This window comes from Glycine soja, chromosome 3 (assembly GCF_004193775.1).
Source record: "Glycine soja cultivar W05 chromosome 3, ASM419377v2, whole genome shotgun sequence".
Taxonomy (NCBI): domain Eukaryota; kingdom Viridiplantae; phylum Streptophyta; class Magnoliopsida; order Fabales; family Fabaceae; genus Glycine; species Glycine soja.
The window spans coordinates 39,621,201-39,643,077 of record NC_041004.1 but is presented as its reverse complement, the minus strand read 5'-3'; the positions used below and the strand labels follow the sequence as shown (position 1 = coordinate 39,643,077).

The following is a 21,877-nucleotide window of genomic DNA, read 5'->3' as shown; positions in this document are numbered from 1 at the left end:
GATGTTGTTATTGATGATAATGTGACATGAGGTGATGTTCTTATTGATGATAATATTGAAATGAGATGATGTTGATATTGGTAATGTCATTGAGATAAGATGATGTTGATGATGATAATGCCATTGAGATGAAATGATGTTGATGTTAAAAATGACATTGAGATGAGATGATGTTGATGTTGAAAATGTCATTGTGATGATGTATGTTATGTATATACATGGGGGGTGCAGTGACCATGATGGATATCCTTGGTGGGAAAAACCGAGTGGTTAAAGAGTTTTAAGTATCTCTCGAGGGGGATGACTTAGAATCTTTAATTATCTACGGTCAATGCATTGATCATGCTCATGTTTCATATTTTATATTGCATGAAAATAGTATAAACTTTGTCAGTAAGTATTTATAGTTTCTCATGAGGGGAAATACTTGTACTTGGGGGCATATCACTCTGTTTGGAACTCCCTTAAGACTCAGACGTATTACCATGGGGGGAGTTGCTTGTGCACAACAAGGTGACCTCAACACTTGTTATCTAGTTTTTCTAAGTGAGAATGTCGCATTGACATGCTTAGCCTATTTCCTGACGAATGATACCACATTACATTTGAGAGTAAAAGTCAGATGCATGCATCATACTGAGCATGATTGGTTTGAAATTGTGGAAAGTTGATGAATAGTTATTAAGTATATGTTATATTGATTGATAATTGTGTATGAGCATGATACTTGTTATTGTTTCTCTTGCCAATTATGGTTATTTTATAATTGTTGGTTTCTTTTGTAATAAATTCACCCTTGCAATTTTTGTACCATGTGGTTGGTATATGTGATGATCGCGAACCTTCGTTCGTGGGAGTAGATGAGCAACAGTAAATTATGTGGAGTGAAATTTTTTTGTCGGAGCCGCCAAACCGACACAATGACGTTGGAATTATTTTAGGAGAAAGTTAATTTTTGTTAATCAACTCCATAGTTGGTTCTATAATTTTTTTTTAATTAAGAACGTAAATTACAGATTTAATTAATTTAATTATATGTATGAACTAATTTACCTTCCATAACGTGAATTATGTATACTGAGTTAATATATCTATATATATTTATTTAAGTATTTGTATGTTGTTTGGTGAATATATATCGTAAAAAAGTCATTCTCATTTTTCATAAATAAATTAATAAAATTTTCATTTAAAAAATTAAAATTTATGTGATTTAGAATAATGATATCATAGCCACGGGTAGCTACGTATAACACATTGGAAACATGACGTCGAACGCCTTGTTTAGCAATTAGCCTCATGAGAGACGTTTATTTTTTTATCAGCCAAATTAACAAACAACTTTTATTGAAAACATAAGCTACCTGCAGGAGTACCGAAAATATCAAAAGCAACTATATATTAAGTAAGTCGCAAAACATAATTCGACCACAAAAAATCCAAGTGAGCCAACCATATAGTTTTCACGTAGCTCTGCTGGTATACGTTTTTATTTTGCAGCTCAATAATATGACCCCATCACCTACTGCATAATATCTAGCAGTACCAGTTGAAAGTTGTTGTTGAAAGGAATTTTAGTTCCCTTAATTTTCTATCCAGATGTAAGTGTACATAAAGGGAGTTTTTTATTTTATTTTTGGAACAAAAAAGAACACTGAAAAATTTCACTTTTAAGTGTTTAACACCATCATTCGTTTTATTTTCATAATTCTCTAGTGTATCAAAAAAAGATGACTATGATTGATTCAGAATTTGATACGCATGATCGATCACAGGACTTCACGCAAAATAATGTGGAGTGTTATAATTAAGTCGTGGTCCTTGACAGCATCTATATTTAATATACATATATTAATAGCAAAAAATTTATTTTTTAGTAGGCCTAAAACAAAAGACTTGGACTGACCTAAAATAAAACCTAATAAAAAATTGCTTTCAAGAAAGATCAAATTTCTTAACATTCAAATAATTTAAGTTTTAATTCCAGCACATTTCATAACATTGAAACCAATTTTCAAACTGTTTATCAGTTGTGTCCAGCACATTAACCAAATTTTAAATTGTATACATGTAATACATAATTGACCCTGATTTCGTGATCTAGCTCCATGAATAATATGATCCAATGATTTCAATATGCATAACATGTCGAACCCCACTACCTTAACATTCAACAAGTAAAATAAACATGTATACCTAATTACTCTACGAAGGGGAGGAAAAAACTGTCACGGACAAATTTTTTCAACCGGACTTTTGACTGTTTTGATTATTGAAAGTGAGTTTTTAACTTGAATTCTAAGCCAAGTAATAATTTTGATACTATTTTCTAATAATTTTCTTCGACTCATGATGTTATATATGATGTTTGAGAAACCCACACGCCTCATATATTTTATACAAAAGCTCCAAAAAAAGTGGATTGAATGGCTTTAAAGTTTAAAGTAGCAAAATTTAATATTATTTAATTCAGCAAAATTTAGACCACTAGGCAGTTGGCACCTTAAGAAGAAACTTGTAATAAGTTAAATTTAAAAAAAAAAAAAAAAAAAACAAGTGAATAATATTAGATAAACGATCTTACTTTTGTGCATTATCTCAATGATCATTTGCGGTCTCCATTCTTTAGGTCCCCGTGCTTTAGAGTTTCAATGTTAGCAAAATCTTACACTAGTCTACTAACATTTTGGGCATGGTGCATCTTTTTAGTTCTTTTTTATATCTCCCGTTACTTAAATTTACTATCACGTGAATTTGGGTTCTCATGTGTCACTACTTCTTAGTTTGACCCCAACGTGAGCATCTTATAACCTTAATTATAAGTTTATCCTATACCTGATTAAGCGTTAATTAACCTTTGAGAATATTAGTCGGTGCAAACTAGAGAAAAACAAGCAAGGGATTTGTCAATAACAATATTTTGAAATGTCAAGCTGGCAGAGACGATGAGGAATTAAGGATCTCCGGTTAGTGAGCAAATAAGTTTAAATTAACCGAAATGACTTTTGCAAAGGTTACAGGTGTGGTTTTGTTTTTTTTCCCATGATCTAGACAAAAAAAAATTAAAAATTAAAAGTAAAAAAAAAACTGATAAACTAACTAATCAAATTAAAAGTATTTGATAAAATTAAATGTTGGAATAATTAATATATATATATATATATATATATATATATATATAAATAATGACACAAAAATATACATTTAGTCATAAAGTTAAAATTTAGAAAAAAATATTTTCAAATATTTATCACTTTTATATTTAAATTTGCTTTAAAAATTAGGATTCTATTTTTTTTAATCTTATTCTCATTTATAAATATGCCTATGAAATGAAATGAGATAATATAGATTAATATATGGTAGTTTTTATGGTTTTATATAACAAAAAGATACTATTTAACGATAGTGTGAAAGTGTTAAGAGTTTTAAATATAAGATAAAAGATGATTTCTAAATATATAATGAGATAAAAAATTTATAAAAAATAAATAGTATGGCTTTTGTATTTATACTTTCAGTCATTCATAGTCAAAGTCTATTTTCTCAGCAATGAACTTAATCCTCGAGCTAAAAAAATGTGGATTTAGTCCATTCTCTATAAGATTTCATGTCTTTTTTAAGGCAGACAGAATCAGACATTTTTCATTGATATAATATGCTGGATACAAAGACGAATAACATTGAAAATATTCTCACAAAGACGAATCAGATACTTTCAGTCATACCCTGTCTTCTAACAAATTTAATTGAATAAGGATTTAATCTCAGGATCTCTCTAAATTATGGTTAAGAAATATCCCACAATCTGTAATATCTTCCCCTTTATTGTATATATGATCAACAATCTGATTCAAAAACAATATTAACTCTGTGGTGCTGTGAAAGCCAAATTATTGTCTGCAAAATAGTATTGACCTCTCCTTCTCGTGCTGAAAATAAGACCAGATTTGGCCATCAAGAAGCTTCAATCCGCATCCCTCAAACAAGCCACAAAGTCCTTATCATACCTTCCTCCATCTTCATGTTTTTTGAAGAAAGGTATGTCCTAACATTACTTTTTAAAAAATAATAGATAAAATATACAGTTTACTCCACCCATAGCACATCAAAATTTCTCTCAAAGAATGGATAAAAACCTACTTAAATCAACATGAAATTTATCTAGAATGCAAAACGGCTCCCAGTTCCATCCAAAAACCTATCAGTGTGCCACCCTTTGTTCTGCAATTCCCTTAAGAATACAGGAAAGACACCATTCATTTTCTCATAAGCCTCATGCAGGACACTAGTAGCACTGAGCTCATGAGAGAAACTATGTGTTTGTGCAGCATATGCAGCAACTAGCCACCCCCTCAATGCATCTTCACCACTAGCATCTTGTTCCAATACCATGTCAATGCATTTATTTCCAAAATTTAAGAGAAACTTCTCCTCAGGGAACACTTGTTTTAATTCAAGAAGCCTGGAAGGCTTAATGACCTTGTGCACATCCTTCCCCACTCTTACATTTCCAGCATCTTCTTTGACATGCACATTGAACAGCAGATTTTCTCTATATCTTAGATCAGCAGGGCTTGATACAATTCCTGCCTGCGTTGGAATTCAACAAACAGTTAGACAGAATTTCATTTGTTATTTTTTCAAATAATGAACAGAAACCGAGAGATTTTTTATTTATTACAATAGTTAAAACTAGACCTTGAGAAAATCAGCCACAACCATTGCAGTTCTTCGTGGATTCAACGTATTGATAGGAGTTGCTCTCATTTCTTCAGACACACTGTATAAATGTATTATTGAAAGGAGAGGACCCGCAACTAACTGACAAAAAATGATTCACAATCCATCAGTTGGAATCATCAATACAAATATATTCATCATTAAGATGTGCAACATGATCAATTATATATATCTCTACAAGACAAACAAGGAAAAAAAAATACTTGCTTCCTAGTTCCTTTCACATTATGAGTAATGATTCTGAGTGCATGTAAACAATATATATACGACAAGTGATTGAAAGGAGAGATAACCCACAACCAACTTACCAAAAAAGTTTCATAATCATCCGTTGGGAATAACCAATAAAATGGATACTTACCTCTAGAAAGTGCTTCCTTTCATATTTTACGTAATGCTTCTGATTGCAAATAAAGAATATATACGACCTATAATGATTCCATCACCGTTTGGTTTATAATCTTGCCACCCACCATAACTTTTGGTTTAAATTGAGAATGTTAACTTTTCAGTTAACTTTAACACCATTTACTACTAGTACTATTTATTCTACACATTAACCAGAGCAATTTAACAATTTTCAATCTATTCCCTTAAAGTTACTGTTTATTTTACACATTTTCAAGCTTTTGAGGATTAAGCTAACATTTTCAGGTTAAACAAAATTGAAAGTGACTAAATGATACACAAAAATGTTGAGGAGGGTTATTTGGAAATAGTTAAGCTACAAGGGGTAAAGCATAATTTATCCTAATAATTTAGACAAAGCCCAAGAATTAATAAACCAAATTCTACAAACTTGTTTTCTTAAGAAGATTACAGGAAGACTTAGCCTTGAGCTGAAAATAGTCCAATTTCATTGAGTTCTTTGGAAAGGTCATAAATAGTCCAATTTCATGGAAGATCTCTCCCTAAAAGTGCATTTTGTCCCCTATTCTTACCCATTCTATTGAAATAGCGTACTTTCTTTTTTGGGGGAGTGGATTGGCATGTAACATTGAAACCAACTTCACAAGTTTTCACATAATGTAAATTCTTTCAATTCTCAAGCATTTCAGTAACAACCACATCCCCAAGAACATTTCATATATTGTTAGCGCAAAGTAATTGTAAGAGTCAGAACCTGAAAATTTAATTGAACACTAGAGCCCAAGAACAAACAAATAAAAACTCTATACCTTTCCCTGCATTGATGCACAGATGGTAGATGCTAATTGAATTCCAACTCCAATTCCAATAACATTAAAGAGAGTTGAAAAAGCCTCTCCTTTAGCGAATAGGTCACTGAGATTTCCTTCTTTGGCAAATGAAGAATATATAGGCAACCTTGTTGCTCTTGCTGCAACAACTGCCATCCCCTGATAACTCCATAATAACAGAAAGAGAAGTTAATAGTCTAAAATAAACGTTACTTTTACTGGAAATCTAGTATAGGATGCTAAGAAACATGACAAACACATGGTTGAATGAACTACGAGCACTGAATCAACTTTATACTGCACACATATACCAAAATGTGTAATTATTTAAAAAAAATCAAAAACATATAAACCTTTGCAAAATTTCCTAAGCCTGCCATTTCAAGAAAAAGATGTGGGCATAATGGAGAAAGCACTTCCAAGCCAGTGCCTATATCATAGAGCGCATCAGCTGCAACAAATGTAAAGCTAATCACGGTTAGACAACTTGAGAACTTAGCAACTAAGAGCTAATATAACAAGAAGAGAAGGCGGTGAAGAAAAGCACCAGCCCAAATGCAAACCTAATAGTCTCCAACGTTTAGGTTCAGAATCCATTCTAGCTCCCCAATTGCTACATATTAGCTTCCCTACATGTTGCATTCCATCCTTTAAAATCTGGACGTAAGCAGGACAAAAAAGTTATGCATTAGACAGATGCCACTATTACTGGTTTGAGAAATTGTCATTTGAAATTACCCAACTAACAGCAGTTGCTTGCGCAGGAGTGGGCCTCAACCCTGCAGCAAATAGCAAGGACTGCAGAAAAATAAGCATAGAGACCAAGGACACCCACTTAATTATTTCAAAAAAAAAATTATTACATAATTGCACTTAACAAAAAATAATCAAACATGAATAAAGAGTATTTTAAATCTCAGTTGCCAAGAAAGCAAGTTTAATTTTCCAATGTCAAAGACAAGAACTTTTTTCTGGTTACATCCTTTACTGAGTTTTACATGTTACCAGAAGAAGACCTGAGTTGATAGAACTGATAATGCTGCACTGGTAACGTGTTGCACAGCTCGAAACTGCGTGTATCTAAGATAGCCTTCATTCACACTGCAAGAAAAACACGGAAAATGTAAGTCACTGAACAAGTTTCTCTAGTCTCTACACCATAAACTATAAGTATAACATATTTTCAGGAAAAAGCAAAAAAACCTGTACGGATATCCCGAGGGGAAAAATTTATTCATGAAAGATCCAGCCACCCTTTGGTATAAGGGCCTGGAATCATCGACAATCACTACCTGCAGAGAAACCAAAAACACTGGTTAGGGCGAAAAAAGCCACACAAACACACACTTGGAATAAAACTCAATCAATTTTGGAACACTAAATAAAGGTTGCTTCATTACAAAACATAACATATCCCAAATTTTGAGTTTTAAGAGTCAAAGAGCTGAAACAACAGGAAGAAACCAACAGCATTGCAACTTGTGCTAACATCAAAGTTATAAACTTTAACATCTGAAGCGAACTGAGGTTGAACAAATTCCTAAATACACAAGGTCAGCTAATCAATGACACAGTTATGAGGGTTTAGGCCATAACGTGTTTGTTACATACGGAGAGTAGAAAACAAAAAAATAGACATTTTTTAGTAACATACGGAGAGTTGACCATCGGGTTCAAACTGGTGTCGACGACAGACAGAGTCAGAGGTTTCGAACCACAACACGGGGGCTTCACCTTCTTTCATCTCCTGTACTTATCAAAAATCAAATCCAAGGCACATTAATAAACCAAAAAGGAAAAGAGAGATAATGGGTACAGAAGAGAGCACCATATCCATGGAGAATTAAGGAATCCACTGTGTCTCGTCGGCTACCCCAAAAGCCTCCGAAACCTGCTGTTACAGCGCTTACAATGTTTTTTTTCTTTTTGTTTCTACTCTCAATTAGTAGATGGGGAATAATAGTAGTAATTATTTTCATAGAATACCGATTATAGTTCTTGATTGGTGAATAGTATAATATATTTTTTTCACTGATATTACATGGATATTAAATTCAATTATTAATTTTTCCTTTTTCATTATTAACTATAATTTTTATTTTTTCAAAACTAAAATTCATAGTAAAAAATATTTTTTAATATATACAATTTATAATATATAAATTATATTTTAAATTTATAATAAATTATTTAAATTGTAGTATTGAATGTGAGATTTTTATTATTTAAAATAAAAAATTATATTTTTGAAATAAGGAAGAACTTAAGAAAAATGTTTTATTTTTTTCAACTCAATATTTTGTATAAATCTAACCTTCTACTATTATCCCTTGTTACAAAAAAAACTAATTCCTCTCTCTTTCTCTCATATTTTTGTTTTGTTCCCACTCTTCCGAGAACATCAAGAAACCTATGTTTAAAGATCTTCCCCCATACCTTCTCATGTAATCTCTAATCTTCTATTTCCCTTTTTCTTTTGTAAAAACATGGTGGTGACGGATACTACTTTCTATGTAGTGGATGTTTTTTTTAAGCTTCAATTATTTTCGTTCTTTTTTCGGCTTCTAAACCTTCAAAAACTTTAGGATCTTCAAGGTAAGGGAGCTTACCTTGTTTTACTTTCTATTTCTGCATGCATCACAAAGAAGGTCAGATTTATACATAATATTTAAAAGTCTAAAACATAAGATGGATGACAATTGCACACTGAGGTTGAGGTCAAGGTAATATGCAATCCTTGTTGTCATGGTAAGTCAGTACCAAAATATGTCTATATGTCTATTCTGACAAAGTCACTCATTCATTTCCATAGACCAATTAACAGCTTTTCCCGATGGTCGATAATGTGGATTCTATAAGTTTCCCTCTTCTAAAAGAAATGTTTACATCCAAATTTCACAATTAAATTAATAAGTTTTATTTAAAATTGAATCTGTCTGCAAGTAAGATATTTACTTGACATTGACATGTAACGACAGTAGATCGTTACACAAAAGGATGAATTAAGATCACTCAATGCTTGATTTAAACAAACAAATATCAAGTTTTCAAAACAATATGATTAAAATGCATGTCTTTTATAAGTAAAACGATGTCTTGATATGATGGTCATATGATACGATAGCAAAAAGCAACACATTAATTTTATATGTTGTATAGTATGTAGGCTTAACAAGAAGTACTTATTATCCTATGTCTAGAGAGTACGCTCGAAAAGTTCAAAAAACAAGGTCAGGAGAGTACAATCTACCTAACTCATAAAATACACGCCTACTTGCAAGAAAAGGAACAACAACGTACTTTCTAATAAAAATAAATATGCCTCACTACTACAAGATTTTCTATATGAGAAAGGAGAGATACACATAACAAATTGCTTTATCTAATTAAAATGATCAATTGTTGAAAGACGTTTAATGATAATGCCCCAATGAACAATTTTTTCTCTTTAAAAAGGACAAACAAAGAAAACTTACTTCAAATCAAAATGGATACTTTTTTATGCCTTCCTATAAATACCAAACAAATCCCTAAAAATCGCTCCCTCCTTTTCATCTCACTTAGCTTTGTGATCAATTCATTTTCCCTAAGCTTCAATCCATCTGCTTCCATCAACAATGTTGTGACAATTCTTTTTGTCACAAACATTTAGTAGTAGATTATACCACTCAAAGAACTCGCAACCTTTTCTCATGTTACCTGCAGACATAAAAGGATTTTTTTTATTTTAAATTTCACATTAATGTTACATATGAAGCTTACAAACCTCCATGGTTATCTACCTTGAATAGTTCATAGCCATAAAACTATTTCCTTTTTTCTGTCTAAGAGGTCATAAATGAGCCTCCATGTTACAGTGGCACATATAATGCGACGCTTTCACGATCAAGAGTCAGAGTTAAATGATGTTGCACTCATTTCGCGCTCACCTCATCCATTGATCTTGCAAGCCTATGTCGTCTGTCACAAACGATGCTTTGGAAAAGGTTTTAGATAAATGAGTTTATGCGAAGTGTTTTAAGGTTAGGAAATTTTGGGAAAACAAGTGACATGACAATACCAACTACTTTTTGCCTTCTTTTTCATTATTTGTTTTTAATTAAACTACATTATTTAGTCAACAATAAAAAAAATGAGAGATATAAAGAGGATTGAATGGTCAAAAGAAAAAAAAATAACTCTCTTCTCACCCGTGACCGATTATCATTGGATCAAGATCAACCTAATAAATTATTAATGGACGTTCATGATCCATTCTATATTTAACAAAATTTAAATAATTTAATAACATGTAAACTTGTACACTTGCAATTTAAGATTTAATTAAATTTAATATATTTATAAGCATAGTTATGACCTTGTTTAAAATTTTGAGCATACAACATATTTTTGTAGAATTCAATATATATAAACAATCTTAAATTAGAATTTAAAATATATATTATTATTGTACAATAACAAATATAATCTAATACACACATAAAAATTAGTCAAGAGAAAATTGAAGATGATAACAACTTTAACGGCTCAAATTTTAAGATATGGTTATGCTTGATAAAAAATATAAGAAAATCTATAAATAATAGAAATATAAGGTATATAAGTTTATTTTCTAACATGAGTGATGTTGTCCGACTGGAAAAAAAATAAAAAATAAAAAACTTAAAAATGCATGATCCCCTGAATCAATCATGTCATCAATTTGAGATTGGATTACACCGAGTTAAACTAGGTCATACCGAGTCATATGTGAAAAAAATAAATATTTAATTATACTTTTAACAAAAATAAATATTTAAAAAAATATCCTCCTATCATGTCCCCATGTGTCATGGTCCAACTTTAAAACTTAAATGGTTAATAGATATAAATGTCACTTTTTTTTACAAGAAAATGTTTCATTTTTTATTATTTTCAGAAAGTCAGAAACATAAACATGAGGGTGTGGGAACCCAAAAGTCGTAACTCAATAAAATATACGCGGCGAACGGATGAGGCGAGCGGTGAACAAAAGTGGGTCCCATGGGCGGTGGAAAATCCTTGTCTTTTTCTGCAGTATTCATGGTCCCCAATTCCACTCAACACTTCGCGTTACTACAACGCACCGCCCCGATCTATTTTCCTTTCTTTTCTTCACTCAACTCTTAATATATATATATATATATATTCTCTTCTCTTCTAAGTTCTAACATTGCATTATTCACTTCAAAGTTCAATTCTTTCTCTGTCGTCGCTCTTTCTTCAACTTCAAGCTTAATTCCTCATGTCTTTCAGAGGCCTCAGCCGGGTAAACATTCTTCATGGTTTTTTTTTTTTTGTTTCTTTGCTCCATTTTACTATTTACTTTGTTCGTTTTGATCCTTGTACCTTTCGCGTGTGAATGTTTGTGTGTTCAAATTCAAAACCAAGTTTTGGATGAAAAGGCTTCTGATCCAGATGCGTTTGAATTGCAGCCAAATGCCACATCAGGCATGGGTGTTGCTGATCACAGCAAAAACACCTTCATGGAATTGAAGCAGAAGAAGGTTCATCGTTATGTGATCTTTAAGGTCGATGAGAAGAAAAGGGAGGTTGTGGTTGAGAAGACTGGTGGCCCGGCTGAGAGCTATGACGATTTTGCTGCATCTTTGCCGGAGAATGATTGCAGATATGCTGTCTTTGACTATGATTTCGTCACTTCTGAGAACTGTCAAAAGAGCAAAATCTTCTTCATTGCATGGTTAGTTAGTTTCTCTCTTTTTTATATGTAAAAGAAAAAGGATCTATATCTTGGTCTACATAATTAAAAGCATTGTTGCACCAACCAGCAAGATGTTTGTGAGGCATGATACATGATAGGCATTTTCTTGTGCAAAAAGCAAACCCTGTGGCATATATGATCATATCATATGTTTGGCAGTTTCAAAATAACCATGCCATGCAATTCTCTTAAGCCCATGTCAATATTGCACTGCTTAAGTGTCACTCTTTGCTTGTTCTCTGATTATGGAGCTACATGTTCATTGTTTGTTGTCTTGGATTAAATTTCTTGTCTTATTCTTTGGACACATTGTTTTTACATGATTGGGCTGTCAATCTCACCTAGTAGAATAAGACTATGTTAGTAAATGTGGTATTTTGAGATTTTGTCCCCACATCTGAAATTACCTCATTTCCAATCTGGATGATATCAACTTCAGGGGCATTCTCTGTCAGTTGTTGCATTTAAGTTGCAGAAATAGCATTACTGGCTAGAACTAGAAGTTCTTACGTTTATATGAAAGAATGAGACATAATTAAAACATAACAAACATCTTCAAGCTTGATGCTTTAGTTCAACCATATTAATAAGTTTCCTGAATATCTTTTTTTCTTAGAGATTTAAAAAAACTTGATGAGGTAAAGCTTTGCGTGCTTTGCTATTTTGTAGTATTGCTTTGTTTGGTTACGATTTTCAGAGTGTCCTTAAATAAGATGATGGACTTCAAGGAAATGGTAGTCTTTTCCATTAGCATGTAATCATGTATAGTTTGCTTACTTCATTTGCTAGAACTGCATGCCGTGCCTTCATATATTTACCTTGCTTCTCAGAAAAAAAATTAATCCAAATATAAATATCAAATTAGTTTTCTATTTGAATTTATTTAATGCTCTATTTATTGTGTTTTTGGAGATGATTGTCCGCGGAAAGACAACTCTGTCTCTGATCATTAATTATTCATATTTTGTTTGAGGGGCATCTTGGCTATCCTTTCCTAAAACCCTTCTATCATTTATTTGAAGTATCTCCTCAATATCTTACTTGTAGTTTGTCTTCCTCTCTTGTTCTTGTGAAGAACAAACTTGGATTGAACTTCTTTTATCCCAGCCTTCTCATGTATCCTCAACAACATGCTTCTTAACTTACTCATTCTATGATTTTGCCAGAGATATCACTCTTAGTTATTCATTGCATGATATTGATTAGGTCCCCTTCAACATCTCGGATTCGTGCCAAGATGCTCTATGCCACTACTAAAGACAGGTTCAGACGTGAGCTAGATGGTGTCCATTATGAAATCCAGGCTACTGACCCCACAGAAATGGATCTTGAAGTGCTGAGAGACCGTGCACATTGAAATGTTTAAGCACTTAAATTCATTTTCATATCAGAATCTACTAGGTTTTACCTTTAATGAATTACCTCTTCATGCTTTGTCATCTGCAGAGCCCATCTTGCCACAGATATATAACTCCTATCCAATAATATGAATCTGAAGGCTGATGGGTTTAAAGCTTTTGGCAGTTATTGTTGTAAATCCCAGTGTGCTGGACTTGTATTGTATGAGCGTGACTCTATGGATCCAGATAGATTACTTGGATGAAAAAGTCCCTTGTTCTAACTTTGGCAAGTATCTATAAAAAATTTCAAAACTTGCATTTATCAATATTTAATTTGCTTCTTGAAAGCCTTTATCATGGTTACTTCGTGAGTACATCAATGTGGCAAAGAACTTGCATATGCCCTTTATAAACAAGGTAAAGGAAAATGAAGATCGTGAGTGGGAAATACAGGGATGGAATCTTGTGTAATTTGATAGAGGCTAATATTTTCTTAAAAAAGAAACTTATGACAAAATTAAAATAGAATGAAAAAACCATGCTGCATCAGCTTCTGGTTGATCCTAAATCTCTGGCTTCTCTTTCACTACTGAACCTTGGTATTTCCTCTAGATTCTTTCCTTTTTGTTTGGGTACCATCCAAGTTGCTTGTGAAATCTAACTACTTTATAAAACTATGAATATGTACAATTGAGTGAATTCTAAACGCCAATACTACAGGTTCTGAAAAACACTTGCGTCACTGTCGGCCTGATCTTGGTTCTATGCTAGGTACAAGAGCCAAAGCGCACCCACCTAGCTCCAAGATTCCCTTGTGCTAGGCAAACTACATATTTACACAAGGAATCTTGCAAAGAAAATGTGTTGGTTTTGGGTCCAAAATTATTGAAGTTGATCAATAAGGGATATAGAAAGGCTAATGAGACCATGAAGTCTTAATAAACTTGCATGCTGAAACGAAAATCTTTCCATTTTGTCATCTAGAGTCACTGAAAACCAGTATAACCCGGGAAAGTGTTGTGTTGCATAGAACGAGCTTTTATTATTATTATTATTATATTAGTATGAAATAGTTCATGTTGGAAGTAGTAATTTCTAATAAGATTTATTCCATATTTAAAGTTAGGATTGAACTCTGAATCAATTCATTTGATTAAGAGACATAAATGGCTACTACTTGTGTCATTTTTGCAATTGCGTTGAAAGTACTCTTATGCAAAAAAAAAAAAAAATAGTTTGTAAAATCAATATCAGTAGTGAGACCAGCTGGTTGGGCCTCAAACATCAGCATAATGGGCTACATGGATCATTGAACCATTTGTGGACAAACTCCATAACGTGGGGGCTTGAAATAGGCATCAGCCCACTGATATATTGCAAATATTCCGTCGCCAAAGTCTCCTAAAATGTCTTGAAAGAATTAGATGCTAATGAACTGTTGTTGTTTATTTGAGCATGCACGTCCGATTGTTATTTTTTTATTTTGTTGTGCACTGTTGTAACTATCTCATTAGTATCTTATGCTTTTATAAGTGTTGTTTGGGTATTTGAATGAATAATCTTTGAAAAAAAAAAGAATCAGATGCAATGACACCTTACACAAATTTTCTAATTTGTATGTTAGCCATGCCCCGATTGAATTCTTAATTTTTCTCTTTTAAATTTTAATTGCTTCCTTCCTATCACTCTGAGAGCGGTGCCTGCAGAAACGCGGAGAAGTCACATATTTTTAGATGTACATTTCAGCCCCATTACATTGTTTTGCTTCCATTTTATTTTTTCTTTATCTCCCGGGGATATGTACCATAACTTGTGAAAAATCAAAAGATTAAGGTTGTCTTAAATATGAGAATGAGAGGTGTTTCGGCCAAAGCTAAAACTTAAGGAGATTGATCCCAGAGTTATACCTTTTCTAGTTATCTGATGTTTTCTCATAGGAAGGTTGTTATTGGTCGAGCTAGAATTAGTGAGAAAAAAGTTCAAGACATTAGCATGGTTAATTCAAGGATTAGGGATTAATAAATGTGATTTGTTAATTGTCTATTCAGTTGATGTGGAACTTGAGGTCAGTCAAAAAAATCTAGGATGATTCACAACTTCCTTGCCTCGAGTATAAAGGGAACGAAGAGACTAAAAAAGTTCTCCTCTATGTCTATCTTGACAGATTAATAGATGTCATTTGCTAAAATTGCCTACTTGATATTGAAGTTGGATTTGAGGTTGGCCAAAGAGACTAATAAATATGATTTGCTAATTGCCTACCTGATTAGTGTTAGAGCTGAGGACGAGGTTTATCCAAAAGTCAAGCACAGTTCACGAAATAGGAATATGATTATCATCCATGCAATAAGACTCGGAGCAATGTTGACCAGGAGAAATATAAAATAAATTAACCCCAAATAAGTTATGAAAGACAAGGTTTTACACACACAATGAAGTCGGCATACTGGCTTGGAGTTTTCAACAGAGAGAATATGATAATATGATATTAATATCTGATGTTGTGATTAAAAATATAAACTAGTAAAATGAAGCATATAAGTCATGTACAAAAGGTCTGTTGATCATTTAAAGAATGGTTGAAAACAGATTCCATCAAAGAATAATAACTTGATCTGTGTGGACCACAAAGTGATGTAGGAGGTAGACAAGTGTAGAAAGAAATTAGAGAGATTGAAAACGCCAATCCAACTCCCCACTGGATATTTTGCTTTCAAGTTTCAATTAGCGAACATTTTTTAAGTGTAGAAGTCAAATATGTGCCGTAAACAGACAGGAACCGCAACTAGTAGCCTCAGGGTCATATTTTTCGTCTACTCAACATTGAAAATAACTAATCTTCATCTGTATTGACATAAGCACCTAGGAAAACGGACACAATTCAGAATTTCTGACAAATAATAAGATTCTTATATTATTTATATTCATATAGTTCCATCATGAACACTTATTCAACTGTTGCCTTTATTTTTTAAAGATATTTCAATTATACACACGTCTTGTGTAATACCATCGCTTTCCCTAGACTTGAGGGAAAGAAACATTGAAACAACCAAGTCAAAAAGGAATAGAAATAAAGATAGCATGCAGAACACAGTCGGTTTGTGAAATATTGAAAGTACTGTACACTCCAATAATGATTACACCATCAATTGTAACTCAAATTTGCCAATATTCGTAGAACAAATAACTCTTAGTTCTTCCTGCTAAATGTTGTTCAGGCAAAATTTAACAGAAATATTGGAGAGGAGCATGGAAAGCTTTTGTGCTTTCCAAGCCTAATTGAAGCCACTACTTTATTTTTATAACAAGATTACAGATAAACATATCCTAAACATATGGAACAGTTCTATTGTTGTTGTGAGAATGTGATTGCTCTGACTCTTCCTGGGTTCCAACATCCTCATCATTCTCACCTGACATCTCCTCCAATGATTTCCCGTTTGCCTCAGGCACCAAGAATGTAAAGAAGAAGCCTAAAATGTTAACCACACCCAAGACAATAAGTGCATTCTTCACACCAATACCTGCAGGGTACCCTGCATCTGCTTTGCTCTTGTCCTTGTTTTGTGCCAAGTACAAGAACCCAAATGCACCAACAATAGCCCCGAGCTTCCCGGATGCTGATGAGATTCCATGGCAAGTAGATCGGAATCTAGCTGGGAAAATCTCCGCCGGCACGACGAATGTGGTGGCATTAGGCCCGAAATTTGCAAAGAAGAAGGTCAACGAATAAATCACCACGAATCCTATCCGGTTATCCTTATGAGTCCAGTGGTCATAAGGAATGGCAAGAGCAAACATGAAGACAGTCATGAAGAAGAATCCCATCAATTGGATAGCAAATCTTCCAATCTTGTCAATGAGAGCCACTGTGAACCAGTAGCCAGGAACTGTACTACATAGGGCAATAAGTGTTTGTGCCCTTGCAATTCTGTAAACCTCCTCAATGGCATTCATGGTTTTTGCAGGAGGTATCCAACCAATTGCACTGAAGATATCCTTCTGGAATAGATTTTGGCTATAGAATGCAATATCAAGCAAGAACCATGTGCTTGCTGTACCAAGTAGATGCAGTCCATGGCGACGGAGGAACTCCTTTGAAAATAAGCCATATGAGTTAGCCTTCTGCTCCTCTTTCTGCGGTTCAGCTTGAATCTCAACCTGCAGAACCTTAGACATATCTGCTGCAGCCTGCTTCGTGTTCTTGGCAACTAGAGCGGTGTAACGGGCAGTTTCCGGCATCTTCATCCTCCAGTAGTAAGTTAATGCAGCTGGCAGTGCTCCCACCATAACAATTATCCTCCAAATGTAGTCTGCTTGTGCAACAGTTGAGCCAGCTGGATCAAGCTCATATGGTGGAGCATCAAACCTTTCCTTGAATGCAACTGAAATTATAATTGCAAAGATACCACCTGCCAAAATTCCAAAACCCTGCATGGCAAACACGGCCGCAATGAAGGCACCGCGAGTCTTCTTGTTAGAATACTCAGACATTATGGTAGCAGAAAGTGGATAGTCTCCACCAATACCAAATCCAAGCCAGAACCGGAAGAAGCAAAGAGTTGCTATGACAGATTTCGCGCTATGTCCGAATGAAAGGCCAGAACCGATGGAGCATATTACCATCAGCATCAGAGTCATGCCATAGACTTTTTTCCTTCCCATCTTATCACCAAGCCAGCCAAAGAAAAGCTGGCCTGAGAGTGTTCCACAGAAAGCCACGCCATTTACAGCAGCTGAAACATTTGGAGGCAATGTTCCGGGCTTTGCTGCGCCATCAACGTGATAGTATATGCGGCCAAGCAACTTTGTAACAAGGGATATGCAGAATAGATCATATGCATCGGTGAAGAAGCCCATTCCAGCAATGATGATTGCAGTGAAATGGTACCATTGTGTTTTCGCCACATCAAGCGCATTTAGCACCTGAATTTGCTCCCTGGCCATGGCTTTTCAAGCCAAAAGTTACAAGGTTCTTTCTGTTTCTTTCTTTATCAAAAGCTTTCCTTCTCTGCACAAGTGGAAACAAGAGTCAGAATTTGACCGATTGTCTGATCTTTGATTAAATTAAGGAACTAAGAATTCAAGCATAGATGATCGATTTGATAAAGTTATCAAGTGAAATCAACAAATATGCGTACAATTACATCCCCAATTATTTCACTAGGAAAAAGGTAAGTACCCATCAATAAGGAAGATAGAGCGTTCTATACCTCTACTCAATACAAGCAAGTTAGCAAAGTTGTCAAGCTACCGCACTTTTTGTTACCCCAAATATTAGAAAACTCATAGGAACTCATAATATCTAAACTCACTCCCGGAATATGAATTTGAAAAAAAAAAAACTAAAAAATAAATAAGGGCTTGTTTGGTTCCCTTCTCACTACAACTGCTTTTCAAAATAATTTAATACTAATTTGCAATCAATTTCTCGATTAATTTTTTATGTTTTGAAAGTTGTTTCAAATCAAGTGTTTTAAAAACAAAAGAACACTTCTTTTGTTTTCTTCAAGTACTCTTGAGTGCTCAGAAGACAAACTTTTAGAAAACAAAAATGCATCCAAAGGACACACTTTCAAATGTGTCCAAGACACAAATTTAACAAATTTAAAAAAAAACAAAAAAACTGTTTAAGAACTGTAAACAAACATGGCGTAGGTATTTCTAGAAACCCAAATCCTGGGAAATAGAAAAACAAAACAAAATATACACAAAAGTCTGGCAGCCATGTTCCCAAAAGGACTGGAAGAAAAATCTGGTTAATTTCTAAATAATAATGACAGACAATCATTAGGCTCCTATATAAGGAACACATTAAATAAGAACTGGTCGATGATTTTATACGATTTTTAAGCCCATCGACGCAAGCAACAAGTGAAACCTCATTTTAGAATTTTCCATGCTGAATCAAGCCATACACACACAAGCATGGTATTGATAAGGTGCTTCCAGTGTTTTACATACGGTTTAAACAAATGTTGGAACTAACGAATAGCTCTAACAAGTAGTACGAATTAAGATCAAATCAGTAATCACCAACATGCACAAGATTATTCAGGGAGACCATATAAAACAAATGTAAATTCGGATGATAATATTAATAACTATATATCTCAGTATTTGGTTATGAAAAGAAAATAGAGGATTCGGTGTGATGGAGTCGCGAGATGCATGTGCATGGGGTGACACATGAGAAAGATAATGATGCCAAAGAGAAAAAACAAAACAATATTGAGAGAGGGAGAAGAAGGGGTTGTGAAACTGACCTGATGAGAGTGCAAGCAAAGAAGGTTGAGAAATGATGTGAAAGAGTAATATGATGTGCGGAAAATAAGGTGAAGGGTGTGGCATGGATTTATAGGAAACGGAACAGAAAGAAAAAAACAGCGCATAAGTGAAACATAATACAGTTTCGAAACCAAATATTCCACTCGCATATACCCCTCTTTTTGCGGGCTCGTTTCACCCAGTCAACCCCTCTTGTGTCTTTTACGACGTCGTTGCTTCCGCGAACCAATTGCCTTTGTGGTATGGCCACCCATTATCACATGACATCATTTCCATCTCCATGTCAATTCATTCGATGTAATTAAAAATTGGCTAATAATAAAATAGAGTTTAATGGTGATAAACCAATTATACTGTAAATCACTCTTACATTGTCATTTAATCTTAATTCTTCATTAATATGATTTTTAATATATATACATATATATAAGTTATAATTAAGTGTATAATCATTTTTTTCTAATAAAATATTCATTTTTTTTAATTTAAATTACATGTATCATTTATGAAAGACAATTTTATTCAAACCTCATAGAATCACACCACAATTCTTCCTCCAAAATTTGCCTATTTTAAAGTGAAGATGTATATATAAATTAAAAAATAGAATACGCTCTAATTAAAAAGTCAATAGTTGAAAAATATAGTAAAGTCAAATATAATAATAATATTAATAATAATAATAATGAATTAATTCAAATTGATTCCCTCTTGAGAGAGAAGTCAAATCCAATTAGAAATTATCAACTATGATTTATTTATTGATTTGTATAATAATTAATTTATAAAATATATCTAAAATGATTTTTGATTAATTAACAGCATAAAAAAGTTGCACTGACCGGGTAAAAAATAAAGTTTGATTTATTTTAGCTTTAAAAAATTGAAATTTCATTCACACACAACTCATGAAGTATTTTCGTGTTTAATTAATTATAGCATCTAATTAAAAAATATTTATATCTAAAATTATTTTAGATTAATTAATAATATAAAAATGTTTATAATGATTTAAAAAAAATCTTAAAACTGATTTTTCATAAAATAAATAAACCAATTTATTTTAGCTTTAGAAATAATGAAATTTCATTCACACACAAATGATGAAGTTCTTCGTGTTTTATTTTGCTTAGGATGGATTTCATCATCAATAGAAAAAGTGCTTTAATTTGTTGTTCAACTCGTGGCTACAGAACTTGGACTTTTCTTTGTGTGAACTCCTAGTCAAATTCAGACCATTGCATTGTATGTGTCGTGTGTCGATTAATGATCAACTAGTTGTGATTTTTAAATCTCAAGTCAAAAATTTTTTTTATTAAACATTTTGTATGCTTAATAATGATCATTAAATTAATTGATAAGTGCTTTACACATTTTTGAATTATATGATTATGGTTACTACTTAAATTATAACTATTGTTCAGTCATCAGTGGAATTCATCTTTCTATAATGGTGGATTGTACGTATTAGAGTGATGGGATACAATAACAAACTAAACATTTCTTAATTTTTTTTAAATAATAATAAGAAAAAATAAACACGTTCACACACACAAAAAAAAGATAAACAAAGGGAAATATACGAGTTTCACATCAAGACAGATTATTAATTAAAAATAGAGTGTCGAATAAAATATTGCTAATATTTTTTAATATAGGAATATTTAATTTGACAATAATTACGTACATATCATTCGAATGAAATTAAATTTTATTTTCGTAAGTAACATCTTGTTAAGCCTGATCAGACAATTTTTTTATATATAAATTAGTCATTAACAAAAGATTATGAAACATAAAATAAATAAAGGGATAAACAGTTTTCTATTTAGAAAGGAGAATTCGTTTAAAAGACGAAGAAAAAATCCGCTACTATCTAAGCTGATAAATAAGGATCCGTTTGTTTATTTTTGTTAAGTGATTATAAAATTATGTAAAAGGTCATTATCTTTTAGACATCATATATAAATCAAATTTATTTTTCATTCAATTTTAATTATAAAAAATACTTTGAACTTAATTTTTACATTATTAGATATATTAATATAAAATTTATTTTTTCTAAAAAAATACAGTAAAAGAAACAAAGTATATGTATATCTCAAAAAACATGAATGAACAAAAACTTATATTTTTTGAAACTTATTAAAAATATTTTTGTTTAAAAAACAATTTCATTTCCTTCCTATTAATTTCACTTTCATCTATCACAGGTGTCTATTTTTAACAATATCATTAACATATTAAGATCTGTTTATTATTTTATTTTAAAAAGTATATCCAAATAATTTAAAATATATCTTAAATGCAATTAAAAAATAATAAAATAATTTTTAATAAAAAGAAAGTATATGAGATTTCTTATTTAACACACACCCAACTCATTCCTCTTTTATTAGGTCGGCCCATTTTTGTGATAAAATGATATGTTCAGTCATAATTTCATATTTAAGTCGGAAATTGACTCTCTAGATTTTAATTAAAGAATCAAAATGTAAAATTACTTGTGTCAATAACTTTTACTTAAAAAATTAAATTTTAAATACATTTTGATAATATATGTT

General features: G+C 32.4%; 3 protein-coding genes across 3 annotated transcripts; 1 reads left to right on the top strand and 2 right to left on the bottom strand.

The window, feature by feature from the left end:
- Nucleotides 1–3,757: 3,757 nt before the first annotated feature.
- On the bottom strand, nt 3,758–7,893 carry LOC114406924 (protein root UVB sensitive 2, chloroplastic-like). Its single transcript, XM_028369783.1, has 10 exons — nt 7,771–7,893; nt 7,597–7,689; nt 7,146–7,234; nt 6,959–7,043; nt 6,681–6,740; nt 6,506–6,599; nt 6,296–6,393; nt 5,922–6,101; nt 4,702–4,824; nt 3,758–4,593 (listed from the first exon to the last, which is right to left on the bottom strand). Exons 1-10 carry the CDS (start codon nt 7,777–7,779, stop codon nt 4,165–4,167), a joined length of 1,260 nt encoding a protein of 419 aa, XP_028225584.1. The 5' UTR covers nt 7,780–7,893; the 3' UTR covers nt 3,758–4,164.
- A 3,172-nt stretch (nt 7,894–11,065) lies between these two features.
- On the top strand, nt 11,066–13,355 carry LOC114406923 (actin-depolymerizing factor). Its single transcript, XM_028369782.1, has 3 exons — nt 11,066–11,229; nt 11,396–11,661; nt 12,889–13,355. The coding sequence occupies exons 1-3, from the start codon at nt 11,206–11,208 to the stop codon at nt 13,037–13,039; spliced, it is 441 nt and encodes a 146-aa protein (XP_028225583.1). The 5' UTR covers nt 11,066–11,205; the 3' UTR covers nt 13,040–13,355.
- Nucleotides 13,356–16,123: 2,768 nt separating this feature from the next.
- On the bottom strand, nt 16,124–19,424 carry LOC114406922 (probable inorganic phosphate transporter 1-7). The gene is made up of 2 exons (XM_028369781.1): nt 19,292–19,424; nt 16,124–18,036 (listed from the first exon to the last, which is right to left on the bottom strand). The coding sequence occupies exon 2, from the start codon at nt 17,970–17,972 to the stop codon at nt 16,353–16,355; it is 1,620 nt and encodes a 539-aa protein (XP_028225582.1). The 5' UTR covers nt 17,973–18,036; nt 19,292–19,424; the 3' UTR covers nt 16,124–16,352.
- Nucleotides 19,425–21,877: the final 2,453 nt, after the last annotated feature.

What these genes read in the sequence shown, in the direction of transcription:
- LOC114406924 (XM_028369783.1), bottom strand. An exon ending in AACCCGATGGTCAACTCTCC is followed by an intron (nt 7,235 to 7,596) that starts GTATGTTACTAA and finishes GTTTCTCTGCAG; the next exon opens with GTAGTGATTGTCGATGATTC. An exon ending in TATCAGTTCTATCAACTCAG is followed by an intron (nt 6,741 to 6,958) that starts GTCTTCTTCTGG and finishes ATTTTTCTGCAG; the next exon opens with TCCTTGCTATTTGCTGCAGG.
- LOC114406922 (XM_028369781.1), bottom strand. Translation starts at nt 17,972, where the DNA reads ATGGCCAGGGAGCAAATTCAGGTGCTAAATGCGCTTGATGTGGCGAAA.
- LOC114406923 (XM_028369782.1), top strand. Translation starts at nt 11,206, where the DNA reads ATGTCTTTCAGAGGCCTCAGCCGG. An exon ending in CTTTCAGAGGCCTCAGCCGG is followed by an intron (nt 11,230 to 11,395) that starts GTAAACATTCTT and finishes TTTGAATTGCAG; the next exon opens with CCAAATGCCACATCAGGCAT. An exon ending in AAAATCTTCTTCATTGCATG is followed by an intron (nt 11,662 to 12,888) that starts GTTAGTTAGTTT and finishes GATATTGATTAG; the next exon opens with GTCCCCTTCAACATCTCGGA.